The sequence below is a fragment of the Ursus maritimus genome, unplaced genomic scaffold (assembly GCF_017311325.1).
Source record: "Ursus maritimus isolate PB19 unplaced genomic scaffold, ASM1731132v1 scaffold_32, whole genome shotgun sequence".
NCBI lineage: Eukaryota > Metazoa > Chordata > Mammalia > Carnivora > Ursidae > Ursus > Ursus maritimus.
Genome location: NW_024425786.1, coordinates 30203017 through 30217173, shown reverse-complemented (window position 1 = coordinate 30217173; position 14157 = coordinate 30203017). Strand labels below are relative to the sequence as shown.

Here is a 14157-nt window from a genome sequence, read left to right as displayed (position 1 = left end):
GGGAAGGCTAGCTTTTCATTTTCTCCTTTGAGGATCACCATCGGGATGGGGCGGGGGGGGGGGGTTGTCGTGCTCTCCTCTCTCGGTGCCCTTGAACACGAGCGAAGAACACGATCCCCGAAATCCCGAATCCGTGGCAGCCCGCAAGCCCAGCTTCGGGGCCCCTGCTCCTGGGAGCCCGAGAGGCCAAACCCTCCCTAGTAACCACCCCCCACCCCCCTATTCACTTGGGGACTCAGCTGCCCCCGGACACATCCAGCATCGGCAACCCGCCCGCCGCCGAGGGGGAGTTAACAACCCCCCGCCCCCACCACCCCCCGCCGGCTCGCGCGCGCACACTCCCCGCCGCGGCCCGCCCCCTTCTCACGCCCGGGACGCGCCTCCCGACTGCAGCCCAGCCCCGCCAGCGCCGCGTCCCCGCCGCCGCCTGTTCGGGCCGGCAGGGTGGCAGCCGGATCATGGAACCCGGGGAGCTCCGGGAGCCCCGCGAGCCCGGGCGGGGAGCAGAGCCCGCGGCGGCCCCGTGCTGGGAGGAGACCAAGACTTTCTACGAAAATCTCGCGCCCAAGAAGAAACCCAAATCGGTAACGGCAGGGCCTGGGTACGGAGGAGGGCAGGGGAAGGGTCACCGAGGGAGGGTCTTAAGGCCCCCGGAGAGGGACCCGTGGCAGCCCTTCAGGAGGGGACGCAGCTCCTCAGCACCAGAATGTGCCGGGCCGTTGGCACGGGCTCGCGTTTATTTTGGGAGCTCTGCGCCGGTGTGTTTTTTTCCTGGGCTCGGGTTCCACGCCAGGAATCCCCCTCCCCCATGCTGTCCTCAGGGCCCAGCTCCTCCGCGAGCCGGCAGCCAGGGGCGCGCGGACAGCACTTGTTGGCTTAGCGGGTCAGCGGCGCCTGCCCAAGCGCCCCGGGCTCGGGTAACCTGACACTGGAAACCCGGCTCCTCGTTGTGCGCTCAGGTCCCTGCCATCTGGGCATCTGGCTCCGGACCCAAGCGTCTGCGTTCGGGCTCTGGCTCAAGGCCCTGCGCCGTGGGCTCCGGGTGCTGCGCGGCCCGCGTCCTAAGGGAAGGGAGCTGCGCTGGCATCTTCGCCCTGTGTTCAGGGCTCCCATCGCTGGACTCTGCGCCACAGCTCAGGGCTCTGCTCCCGTCGCAGTGGGCATCAACATGCCTGTGACCCCCGTGGTGGTCTCAGCCCGGCGAGACTCTCACAGAGGAGAGAGCTCCTCTTCCCATCGAACAGATTCCTGATGTCCCTGTTGTCCCCTGGGTCTTGCTCATTCCCGCTTCCCAGATCTCAGAGCTTGGGAAGGGGACTGAACGGAGGTTGGCCCAGAGGCATCTTCCAAACAGTTCCAGCCTGACCTTAAAGCATCCTGCTACTTCCCTCCAAGGGCCCTTCCCCAGGAGGCCCACCCTGTCAACAGTCATTCCCTGCAGTATCTCTAGGCCCTGCCCAGCAGCGGGGGTTGAGAGACGAATTTGGTTGAGTCCCTGCCTCCGGAGCTCACCGTGCACTGAGAGAGCCCCTGGACGTGGTGAGTGCTCAGATGAAAGACCCTACATGGTCCGGAGGGCGCATACAGGAGTGAGCGCTCACTAAGGAAGGATTTGCAGACCGGCATTTGAGCTCACCCTAAAGCCTGAGTAGGCAACATTTCCCAGGCAGACTGGGAGACAGGATGGGCAAAAGGCTTGGGGATGTCTTTGAAACTGAGTGGGAGAATGCAGATCTTTGGGAGATACACGGGAGGGGTGCCAGAGACCCACAGAGGGCCTTGAATGCCATACTCAGGAGTCTGGCTATTCAGTGGGGTTAGGGGTTTGAAAACCAGGTTCCACTGGGGCCCCTGTTTCTGGAAGTCTGCACACGTGGATCCAATTTATTTCCTTTTTTCTTCCAACTACCTCTTAAACAATTAAAACTATGTAATAAAACTCAATTCACTCAAACGTGTTATGTGGACATCTTAGCATCTCCAATACCACCAACATATTAATTTATGCTGCAGGTTGATTAGTTTTTTGTTTTTTATCAAACCTCAGGATAAAGCTTTCCCTGTGAACTGTTTACTAGAAGTTTATCTTGAGATTGATGGCAATTAGTGTTGCCGAGTATCTTGAGGCTTATAGTTTAACACAAAACAAAAATTTTTTACCATTTGCATCCGCTTATAGGTGGGACTCAGGACTTTCTCAGTACTGTGCACAAACCAGCAAACACAGGAACCAATTAACTAGATGGTGAAGTTTAAGTCTGCACCGGCAGCCTAACCCCTGGTTACAAATTTATCACCTACACAACCGTACTGCTTCCGTTGGTGACATTATAATAAATAGACCAGGTACACGCAATACATTTGAATCAAATAGTAAACCAGTAAAATAAATATAAATAAACTATAGTAATATCTGATTTACATAGTGGGGTTCTGCCCAGGAGTTCATGGAAATAAAAGGTCAACCTACTTTTTAAAAAGTTTGAAAACCATTTTTCAGCAGGATNTTTTTTTAAGATTTTATTTATTTATTTGACAGAGAGACAGTGAGAGAGGGAACACAAGCAGGGGGAGAGGCAGAGGGAGAAGCAGGCTCCCCACTAAGCAGCGAGTCAGATGCGGGGCTCGATCCCGGGACCCTGGGATCATGACCTGAGCTGAAGGCAGATGCTTAACGGCTGAGCCACCCAGGTGCCCTCAGCAGGATTTTTCAGCAGGGGATTAACTTGGTCCCATTTCATTGGAGCACAATCACTCTGGGGCTGCACTGTGGAGGGATGAGAGACGATGAGTCTGGCAGCAGGCAGACCAGTGAGGAGGCTGGTCCCTGCCTGAGGAGGAAGCTTGCCTAATGTCATGGCCATGGCCCAGGAGATGGATACTGGGGCTGGGGTGGTGAGCAGAGCTCACCAATGTGTCTCCTCCCCAAGCACCATGGAACTAGGGAGCTCAGGCCTAGTTGTCGTCGTGACCCCTACGCCTCACGCCTCGCCTCACAGTCCTCTGGGAGGCAAGGGGCCTGGCGGCCTCCCAGCCCCTACTCCTTCCTGCAGTAGCCCCTCCTCCCACAGGCTATTTTGGGGGCTTTAGGCCTCCTGGGCCCCATCAGAGCCTAGTCTCATTCCCAGGAGCCTGAGTGAAATATTGAAGCCCTGAAGGCCCATAGGAAGCCCTCACCTCACAGGGTCAGAGGACTCCTCAGTCCAGACCTATCTTGTCCCTCTCTGCTCCAGCAGTTCTTCTCCCAGTAAGACTGTTTAGAAATAACAGCTTTTGGGGGCGCCTGGGTGGCACAGTGGTTAAGTGTCTGTCTTCGGCTCAGGGCGTGATCCTGGCGTTATGGGATTGAGCCCCACATCAGGCTCCTCCGCTGTGAGCCTGCTTCTTCCTCTCCCACTCCCCCTGCTTGTGTTCCCTCTCTCGCTGGCTGTCTCTATCTCTGTCAAATAAATAAATAAAATCTTTAAAAAAAAAAAAAAAGAAATAACAGCTTTTGGCTGCATTCCTCTCTTGGGCCCAACAGGCAGAATCATGTCGGTTCTAAATGAGAGCTCCTCAGGCAGGCTGGCTGTCCTCCATTACCCCCCCACCTCCCCCCAGCACCAGTGGAAGGCAGAGAACTGGCAGGACCCTGGCTCCCTGGAGCCCGTTGTTCCCAGGCTGAGTCCCCGGTCTAGGAGAAGGGTCCCCCTGACCCAATTCCCAGTCTGGAATCGGGACTTCTTTCTGTGTTCTGGAGGAACTGTTTTTAGGTACGCCTAACAGCACGCGAAGGGGTGATCTCCCTGTGCAACTAGGCCCAGGGTGTCTCCAAGTGCTTGGCTCCTCCCCAGCTCTGGCCAGCTCTTTACCTGTCCTTCAGCTCTGCTGGAGCCTGGCTTTCCAGGCTCTTTCTGTATCTCTCACAGCAGTTCATGCCGTCTGGGCCCCAAGACCCGACCCTCCTTGTACAGTGTCAGAGCAGGCAGAGCTGGCAGAAGGCTCCTGCCCTGGGGACCTCCATTCTGAGGAAAAAGAGAGCCCTGCCCTTAGAAACCTCCATCTGGGGGCATGGCGTTCCTTCACCATTTCTCCCAAATCTGGAAGGGGAGGGCTGCATGGGGCAAGTGTCCCAAGGAAGTGGCTGAAATGGAAGGGATTAGGGTCATCCGGGAGCTCTCAAGGAGGGGCCTGTGGGGGAGGGGGGCGGTGTGCTGCTGTGTGGACAGAAGCCAGGTTAGAGGCCAGAGACTTGGGATCTTACGTACCTGGATCTGCCTTGACTCTTCTGTGTGACCTAGAGTAATACGCTGCCCCTCCCTGAGTCTACTTGCCCATTTGTAAAAGAGGGAAGTAGAGACTCCTGGGGCCAAGGCAACTGGGATATTTTCATGCGATGACCAGAGGTGGGATGGGATGGGGTCTGAGCAGCTCAATCAGAGGGGACCCAGAACGCAGTAGTCTGGCAAGAACTGCGGGACAGCAAATGAGGAGTGAAGCCTTGGCTGGCTGCCTGGGCTGGAGTGGCTGGCTTGGGAACCTGCCTGAAGGGGCCAGAAGGGCAGCTGGCTCTCTGTCCTTGAGGGGGTGATGGGCCAGTGTCCCTGGGGCAGTAAACCCAGTAGGCTTCCTGGGCTTATGAGAGTGGTCTTCCCACTCCCCCAACCCCACCCATCCTTACCATCCCTGGCCAGCCCTCTTTCACCCCTTTGCTTTTACTTTACCTTCTTTCCTTGAAAGCTCACAGTTGCCGAGGGGGTTGGGAGGTACCCAACCCATGATCACACAAACAGGGGTGGCTGGCAACTGGGAGAGTACTTGGGTCGAGCCCCAGAGAAGAGGCACCTGTCCTGCCTGCCACTGCCTTTCCCTGACCCTGCTGGCCTGATACACCGTCTTGGTTGGGTAAAAGTCAAATGCAAACTGAGGCTTACCGCATGTGCTTGGGGAACTCTTTGGCCTTCCATTTACTACTTCGAGGTTTAAAGCTTCATTAGCCACTCGCCACTCATAGCTACTTAAATTTAGATTGATTAAAATTAAATACAATTAAAAATCCAGTTCCTCAGTCTCACCAGTCACATTTCAAGTGACTAAACATGTCTATTATCACAGAAAGTTCTACTGGATAGGATAGACCATAAGCTCCATGGGGGCGGGGATCGTGTCTGTATTGTTTCCTGCCATGTCCCCAGCACGGTGCCTGTCACATGGTAATCACTCAGTGTTGTCCACTGATTAGGTCCCAGGCTTGATTCCAGAGAGAAGCAGTGGGGTTGAGTATGTGGCCCGAGGCGCTCTCAGGAGCAGGCCAGAATTTGAGGTCCATTTATGAGTCTTGCCCCCAACTTGAGCCTTGGTTTCATCATGTGCAAAGTGGGAATCACCCCCACATTCTGATCCTCCCCAGGGATTCTAAAGGGTCCAGCTGCTCTCTGTGGTGGCGCACCCTCTCCCTATTCCACTGCAGGTGGTGAAGGAGTTCTGAGGCCCTCCTGGGCCCTGGGGAAGGCCTCCTGGCACCAGCTCACTCTTCTGGGCTCATCGACACCCACGCCCCCTGCCCTGGGCTCTGCTTTCCTTTGTGAATGTGCTGCGCACTTGCTCACCGCCTTATGCCTTCCTTCACCTGACTCTTCCTCCGGGCTCCACGCAAATGCTTCCTCTCCTGTGACAACCTACTGTGAACCCCTGTCATCAAGACTCTGCTTTCACCTGTGTCCGATTTCTCATGACAGCCCCTTTTGTTTACCTGCTTTTCTTCCCTACCAGCGTTGTGACTCTGAGGGCAGGACGCCAGTCGCTACCAGGACCACTCCCAGGCAGAGCCCAGGGACCTGGCACAAAAAACCAGTAGATGTTTGTAAAATTTGCATCACCCAAAAAAAGTATTCCTGGAGCACCTACTATATGTCAAGCAATCTGAAAAGATTAGGGTACTGCCCTGGAGTTTCCATTTCATGTTAAATCTGTCCTAGCAGATACTGTTTCTCATTGAAGTAGCTTACGTGAGAGCTCAGAAGCATTACAAATTTAGGAGCACCTACTATGTGCTAGGCACCGTTTTAAGCACTGCAGATACACTAAACGAACAAGACAGTCCTGGTTCATGTTCCCTCAGAACTTAAGCATGGTCCCTGCTTCCTCCCCAGAACTCTGTCTAGAAATAGAAATAGTTAGATAAGCACTTAGGGCTGTGCTAAATTTAACTAAAAAGGGAAATCTATGGGAGGGGTAGCAAGCCCATGACTAGGAGCAAAGGAAGGCTTCCTGCAGGGGACATGTAGTCTGAAACCTGCAGGTTGGGGAGAAGTTAGCTAGAGGAAGAGCCAGGCAGAGGGCACATCGTGTGCAGAGGCTCAGGGACAGACAGGAAAGTATGCTCGGACATGAGAAAAGTCAGATCGAGCAGCGGGATCGCAGAAAGGCTACAGTGTGGAGAGGTAGGCGTCTGTCTCCAAGGGCTTCCTACTCCATACTCAAGGCTGTGGAACAGAGTTTGAGAGGAGCGGGTACCCCTGAAAGGGGAAGGAGCATCATCAGATGTGAACTTGAGAAATACCCCTGACAACAGTATGGATGCCCTGGCGTGGGAGATGGTGATGGACTGGACTTTGGCAGGGAAGGCACAAAGAAGGGGATGGATTCTACAGAGTTGACAGGTTTTGGTGATTGATTGATTGATTGATTGGTGTAGGGAGGGCAGATGAGGACAGGGGAGGACTTGAGGTTGACTTCTGGGCTCTGGCCTCAGTGTTGAGTCCATGGTGGTGCTGAGTTGAGATGAGGAGGGGGGTGGGAGACCAGGTTTGGAGGTGCAGGGGGTGGTGGGAATTCAGCCTTGGGCATGTTGAGTTTGAGTGTCTGTTAGTCAACTGGGGCAATTAGATCTATCAATCTGGATCTCAGGAGAAAGATCTGGGCTGGAGATAAATTTTCTTATATAACTGCCATGTGTCCGGGCACCATTTCTTCCTAAGGGGCATGTAGCTCTCATTTTATCATGGAAACCATCTGGAGACCATCTTGAGTGTCAGTCACACTCTGGCTACATACACTGTATTCATTTTTCCATCGTGTCCAGATGGCCGACTGGATTGCAAACTCCCTGAGGACATGTCCTCCCACCAGATCGTGCTCCTTGATAGGGAGCCACCCTCTCCCTCAGTTCCTGGCTGGGTCCTGCACGGAGGGGGTCCTGACCCAGGTCTGCCCCTGCCCAAGGCTGGGCACCCAGAGAGGCTGGCGCGTGAGACCCGCTTCAGGGAGTGTGAGTAACAGCCCTCCTCCTGCACCCCCGCAGCCCAAGCCTCAGAACGCTGTCACCATTGCTGTGTCCTCCCGAGCCTTGTTCCGCATGGACGAGGAGCAGCGCATCTACGCCGAGCAGGGCGTCGAGGAGTACGTGCGCTACCAGCTGGAGCACGAGAACGAGCCCTTCAGCCCCGGGCCGGCCTTCCCCTTCGTGAAGGTGGGTGCCGTATAGTGCCTTTGGGGGGATTAGGAAAAGCCCTCCCGGGTGTTTGAAGAAGGAAACGGGACCCCCTCTGGGCAGATGCCAGCCAGCAGGAACAGGGCTTGGCAAGGGGACGGAGCCGTTGTGGGCAGAAGCCTCCCTGTCCTCTGCGCTCATGCAGCCCCACGCCAGGTGCCTTGCCTGGAGAGTGGAGCTGGGCTGGATTTCGGCACCTGCTCACGCTGTAGGGAGGCGCCCCTCTGCAGCAACCAACCGGCACGATGGCTGAGGTCAGGATGAGATGGTCCACGTCGGCGGCCAGCCCCTGACCATCCCTCTCGGCACCCATTAGATCCCAGCTCCCGTCTCCTCCCCAGCACTGGCTACCAACTCCAGGTGTCAGTCCCTGGGGGTCTGAGCAGGAGGGTCCCCTCTCCCATCCAGGCTCTGGAGGCTGTGAACAGACGGCTGCGGGAGCTGTACCCCGATAGTGAGGACATCTTCGACATCGTCCTTGTGACCAACAACCACGCTCAAGTGGGTGTCCGTCTGATCAACAGTATCAACCACTACGGTGAGCATCAGGGGCTTGGTCACGGGACACCCCTCTAGACGCTTAGGGATGGGGCCACACCACTGTAGAAGGTAGGTAATACCAACTAGAACCTGAAGCCCAAAGGTACGCTGGTAAACTGGTTCCTTACGAAAACAAACCAAACCAAAAGAAAAAAACCCAAAACCCTGATTGTAGCATCGTCATCTTACGGTGTGAATATCCTACCATGGCTGATTCCAAGTTATCAACAGTTGGACAGTCTAAGTGGCCCAAAAAATCCCTGAATGTTTAACATTCGGCTCCTGCAAGCTGGTACAAGCCAGCTCCAGCACACCACTGCACAGGACCCGCTGCCTATGTATTGGGCAGGGCACTTGCTGCCTCCGTGCCTTAGTTTCTCTATCTGCAATAGAGCTCATAGGCCTCACAAGGCTGCTAGGAGAAGCAGGTGCAGTTGTCAGGGTGAAGAAACTTTGTGTCTTAGTCCAAACTCTTGATCGAGAGTAATAGACCCTCCAGAGCTAGCTTACGCGGAAGAGAATACGGTAATTTCTTACTAGGTTAAAGGGGTGTCTCTTAGAACCACAGGGCGGGAAGTAAAATTGGGCCCCCGGCGGCCTGAATCCACGTGCTGGAAATCTCTCCTGGGCTTTTTCTCGCGGGGCCACTTGAGCCCTTATTTCTGCTTCTCTCAGCAAATCTGTTTGCATCCCCTACCCCCATCTCTCTTCCCATACTAGCTTTCTCTGCTTTTCCTGAATATGGCCAAAATTTATAAGTTTACAAATTCTTGTTTTAAGTAACCAACAGAGTTCAGTGGCATTTTTGTAATCCGAATTTCAAATTGCTGGGAGCAGGGATGATACTCAAAATATTTAACTACCTTAGGACATAGGCATGGAGTAGTCAGGAGACACCACCCACCGTACTGGAGCAGGGCCCTCCAGAGATTGTCCCACATGAGGGGCTGAGGTAGTGATGGAGTAACTCCGTGGGCTCAGAGCAGTAGCCACTTACCAACCAGCAAATCTTTTCCAGCCTGTACACCCAGGGGTACTAGGTGACTATCAGCCCAGGCTTGGAGAGGATCTGATTGGCCCAGCTTGGGTCCGGTGTCTGCCCCTATCCAATCGGCTATGGCCAGGAGGGCCAGGCTTTGACTGGAGACCCACCTTTTGTAATCACAGATAATCACCCACTGTGATTATCTGACAAGAGGATATTACTGTGAGCCAGGTGATCACTCCTGGTTGATCATCCCTATTTTGTGGATGAAGGATGGAGGGGCTCGAGAGGGGAAGGGTGGTCTAAAATCAGTCAGAGAATCCCTCTGCTGCCCCATCACCACTCAGAACCAAGATGGCGCCCACTGGACACGGAGGGACCACTCTGAGGCCCTGAGGGTTGACTCAGGCATCACCTGGGTACTCTCTACCTCCTCCCCAGACCTGTTCATTGAGCGGTTCTGCATGACAGGTGGGAATAGCCCCATCTGCTACCTCAAGGCCTATCACACCAACCTGTACTTGTCAGCTGATGCGGAAAAAGTGCGGGAAGCCATTGATGAAGGTGAGTCTTGCTGGGGACGGAGAATATGGGGAGGCTGACAAAGGGGTCCCAGAAGTGGGGGGAAGGGGCTGGGCCTAAAGCTCTGAGCACGTGCTAGGGGTTACCGTGGTACCTGGAAAGGGAGTACCTTCCTTAATTCCTATGACCTGTCCTGTAAACTCTGAGAGTAGGCCCTTCTAGTGCACTCTCCCACCTCCTGCCCTACCATGGTAAGGATGCTTTTACTCAGTAGCATTCCCCAGCCTTCTCTTCCCATGGAAACCCTCCCTACAGCCCAGAAGGCTACTCCCTTCTAAGAATCGCCCAGGTCGGTAGTTCTGACGCCCGTGCGACCATGAGCAGCCTCTGCCCCCGTCTGGGCCAGTGGGGAGGAAGGTCAGTACCTAGTTCATCCTGAGCCCCGGGGTCGGGGAAATGGCTAGCGTGCCGGTAGCTAGCGTGGCCGGCGCTGAGGTGAGGTTAGGAGCCCCGGGCCGCATAATGACGAAGACACTCTCCCTCCGTGGGTCTCTGTCAAGGGGCAGTTGGGGGGGGTAGCCACCAGTTGCCAGGGGTATCTCCTGGCAGGGTGTGTATCCCTATTGCTCATGGAAGAAAACAGGCCCACCAGGAGGAGGGACTGCCCCACGGCCCGAGAGGGCTCCTCAGGCTGAACACTCCGGGCAGGTTTCTCTCTATCAACCAGCAATATATCCGGTTTGTTTGTTTGTTTGTTTGTTTAGATTTTTTAAAATTTATTTTTGCAAGAGAGAGTGAGAGAGCGAGTGAGCGAGAGAGAGCACAAGTAGGGGGAGGGGCAGAGGAAGAAGCAGACTCCCCCCAGAACAGGGAGCCGATGAGGGACTCGGTCCCAGGACCCTGGGATCATGACCCGAGCTGAAGACAGACGCTTATCCGACTGAGCCACCCAGACGTCCTACTTTTTTTTTTTTTTAATTCACTTTTCTCTTCCTCTTTCATGCTGTCTCCTGCCTAGAAGCCTGGCCTCTTTCCTCGCGATGCCTCACTCCTCTGAAATGCTTTGGACTGCAACAGGCTTTCTTTAACCAGAAACCAGAAGCGAGTTCCCCAGGCAGATGTCACACCCTCTGGTTGGGGACTGGGCACTGACCCGAGTGTGTGCCTCTGTATGTCTGTAGTTTGAGTACAGGCTAGCGAGCAGGGGGTGGTCAGGAGGGAGGCCCTGCGCAGAGCTGGGTGGTCCTGGTTCATCTTGGCTCCAGCGTTGCAGGTGCTGAGAAGGTGCCTGACCTGATGCCCAGGGCCTGGCCCTCCCTAGGCCATCCTCCAGCTACTGAAGTTGCTGGGAGCCTGGCACTGCTCTCGCCTCCCAAGAGTCTCCCCTAGCCCAGCCCTTGTGAGCCTGGAGTCTCAAGGGCAGGGCTGAAGCAGCCTTTGGGGAGATGACCAGTAGACGGCAGTCCCCCAGGCCTCCAGCCCCAGCGCTGGCTCTCTGCTGTCCAGGGCAGTTCCAGTCTGGGACCTGGGCTCCCACAGGCATCCTTGACTCCTGGAGAAGCCCGGGGTTGCAGAGAGTCCGTGTACACAGTCAGACGGCATTGGTACTGCCCTTGATGGTCACCCACGTTGCCTCAAGGAACCCTGAGTGGGGCATACCCTGGTGCCATTGTGGTAGTAAACTGGGGGTGCCCATGGACTTCAGCCTGGGATCTCAGCTCCACACAGAGCTCAAATACCCTTAATTTGACTTTGGCCCAGAGAAGGTGTTGATTACTTGCCAGAATCAACAGCAGAGAGTAACTGAAGCCAAGCCAGGGTCGGGGCTTCTTCCCAGCTCCCCCGTAGGGCTACATCAGGTGCCTGTGAGAATCTCCTAGAAGGACAGCAGTGGCCTGAGGGACCCTTCCTTCCGGTCAGGATTGACATTCAGCTGGTCCACACCAGCATGACCTTACTAGGTATTAAGGAATTGAAATTTCTCTATACTGATTCATAAACAGTTGCTTCCCTGAGTCCTCTGAGTGACCTCTGTTTCCTGGGGCTCCCCCAGACCTTCCCACAAAGCAGCAACTAGAGGGAAACCCTGACATAGGCCAGGGCCCTCAGAGCCCTACTCAGGGCAAAAGCCACTGTCCATTCTTATTGACCGGTTTTAAAATATTCTGAATATGAGCCCTCATTGGCCTTGTCCTGAGTCCTGGGTGAGGCCGGTGGGGCAAGGAGAGTCTAAGAGGGCCTTCTCTTGGCTCCAGGCAGCTGAGGCAGGCGTCAGGGGCCCCTATTGCCTAGACGAAGGCAGACAACACTTGCCTCTCTCTGCGCAGGGATCGCAGCCGCCACCATCTTCAGCCCCAGCAGGGACGTGGCCGTATCCCAGAGCCAGCTGCGCGTGGCCTTCGATGGGGATGCTGTGCTCTTCTCGGATGAGTCAGAGCGCATCGTCAAGGCCCACGGGCTGGACAGGTTCTTTGAGCATGAGAAGGCCCACGAGAACAAACCTTTGGCCCAGGTGCTGCATGCACTCCCCAGAACCCCTGAGAGGAGTGAGGCGGGTCCCCAGAACTTGCCCTTAGCTGGAACTCCAAGTCAGGTTTCCCCAGAACCAAACCGCAAGCTCACCCCAGAATCCAGCCAGGTCCCCTCACCAGGCCTCCAGCCCTCATCCCTCTCACTTGAGCCCTGGCCTCCTCGATGAACGTCTACCCCTTCACTAAACCTCATCCCCCTCACTGCAGACCTATCCCCCACCTTTGAAGCCCTCATTCTCTCTCTAAGCTCCCCTGCCCTCTGAAGCGTCCCTCCACTCTCCAAAGGCCTCACTCTGTCTCCAAAGCTGCCATCTTCTCTCTGGAACCCCCGTCCCCTCTCTGAGATTCGCCACCCCCCTGAGTAGTCTCCCAGGTCCTCAAGAAGCCCCTGTTTCCCTCACTGGAGGAGAGGGAAAGCTGGGCAGCTCCTTGAGGGGCAGGGAGACCCAGCAGGCAGTGGGGTCTGGAGCAACCCACCTGCTTTGGGCCACAGCAGCCGTCCCACCTCCTGCCGTCCATCCCTTGCCCGGGAGCTCAGCCTCCCACTGCTTGGAGTCTCCCCAAGAGTCGAATATGCCCTGGAGCCTGAGAAAATTCCCTGGGGTTGGAGGTGTTGGGATTCACAGACCTCTTGGGAGCTTCAATGTGTGCTTTCAATGAAACTCTGGGTGCTTGATAATCCCAGAAGCTCTTCCTCCAGGAGCTCAGCAGGCTTTAGTTGTGGCTCCTGGATATTCATCTGACTTCCGTTCATGTGGAGTCCCCCGGAGATCTCTGGAAATCCAGGGCAGGACCAGTCTTACCACTCAGTGGCAGGCAGAGGCCCAGGAGACCACTACTTGCTCCAGGTCACCCAGCCAGGGAGGGATGAGGTGGGCTTCTAAGATTAGAAGTCCACCTGCCCTGATCTCCAGCCACTGATGCTGCTTTCTTCTTCATCAGCACCTGGTTCTTTATCCCCACATCCTCATTAGGCTTGGTTGTTCTAGGCGCGGGAGAGAGTAAATCTTTCCCCTGACCCTAGAGAGCTGGAGCACGGCACCCTGAGCCACCTGTGCCCCATGGGCAGGGTCGATATTTGGCAGGTACACGTTGGTTGGTTGGTCCCAGTTGTTTGCAGCTGGGGTCCATTCTGATTGGAGGGTGCCCGTGCCGTTGTTACTAAATAGTTTCGATATCACCCCTGCTGATGAGCGCAGAAGGCCACACTCACACAGCTGCACAACAGACACCCACGTACCTGGAGGGCACGTGGATGGACATACATAGTAACAGTTGCCCTGGGATGGTTTTCTGACCCAGACATCCCCAATCACAGCAGTACGGACCCCCAGACCGACAGAGGTACCTGCAGTCCCACTGATGCACACAGCGGCCCTAGCAGGTGGAGCAGAGCTGGGGGATCGAGGGATCTCCAGAAGCTTTCCCATCCCAAACAGCAAGACACTCGTGCTTTTGGGAGGAGCCCCACGGGAGAGGGGACAAATGTTTGGGAGACAGAGGAGTTCACCGTGTTCCCTTGCCTTCTCATAGGGCCCCTTGAAGGGCTTTCTGGAGGCGCTGGGTAGGCTGCAGAAGAAGTTCTACTCCAAGGGCCTGCGGCTGGAGTGTCCCATCCGTACCTACCTGGTGACAGCGCGCAGCGCAGCCAGTTCGGGGGCCCGGGCTCTCAAGACCCTGCGCAGCTGGGGCCTGGAGACGGATGAGGCCTTGTTCCTCGCAGGAGCGCCCAAGGGCCCCCTCCTTGAGAAGATCCGTCCGCACATCTTCTTCGATGACCAGATGTTCCATGTGGCTGGAGCTCAGGAGATGGGCACGGTGGCTGCGCATGTGCCTTACGGTGTGGCACAGACGCCCCAGCAGACGGCGCCTATGAAGCAGGCCCCCCCTGGCGCGCAGTAGCGGAGATGCCCACAGAGCTCCCCCCAGCTCCCTGTCCGTGCTCCACCACGTCATCCAGTGGACCCTTCTAGTTCCTCTCCGCTCTGTCCTTCTGCACGTCTGCCCCCATCCCCACGAGTGAGGTACTTGCAGGGAATCACGCAGACCGAGCCGGCATCCTCACAGCCCTCCTTTTGGCCAAACACTGTGCCATGCTGTCAGCCAGG

At 55.8% G+C, this 14157-nt stretch overlaps 1 protein-coding gene across 1 annotated transcript; it reads left to right on the top strand.

Annotated features, from left to right (window-relative positions):
• The first annotated feature begins 458 nt into the window (after positions 1-458).
• On the top strand, positions 459-13951 carry NT5C1A (5'-nucleotidase, cytosolic IA). Its single transcript, XM_040619388.1, has 6 exons — positions 459-584; positions 7283-7450; positions 7880-8009; positions 9438-9560; positions 11846-12030; positions 13583-13951. The coding sequence occupies exons 1-6, from the start codon at positions 459-461 to the stop codon at positions 13949-13951; spliced, it is 1101 nt and encodes a 366-aa protein (XP_040475322.1).
• Positions 13952-14157: the final 206 nt, after the last annotated feature.

Excerpts from the sequence above, each read along its gene's own strand:
- NT5C1A (XM_040619388.1), top strand. The coding sequence starts at position 459 with ATGGAACCCGGGGAGCTCCGGGAGCCCCGCGAGCCCGGGCGGGGAGCA. Across the intron at positions 7,451-7,879 it reads CGGCCTTCCCCTTCGTGAAG|GCTCTGGAGGCTGTGAACAG; the intron begins GTGGGTGCCGTA and ends TCTCCCATCCAG. Across the intron at positions 12,031-13,582 it reads AGAACAAACCTTTGGCCCAG|GGCCCCTTGAAGGGCTTTCT; the intron begins GTGCTGCATGCA and ends GCCTTCTCATAG.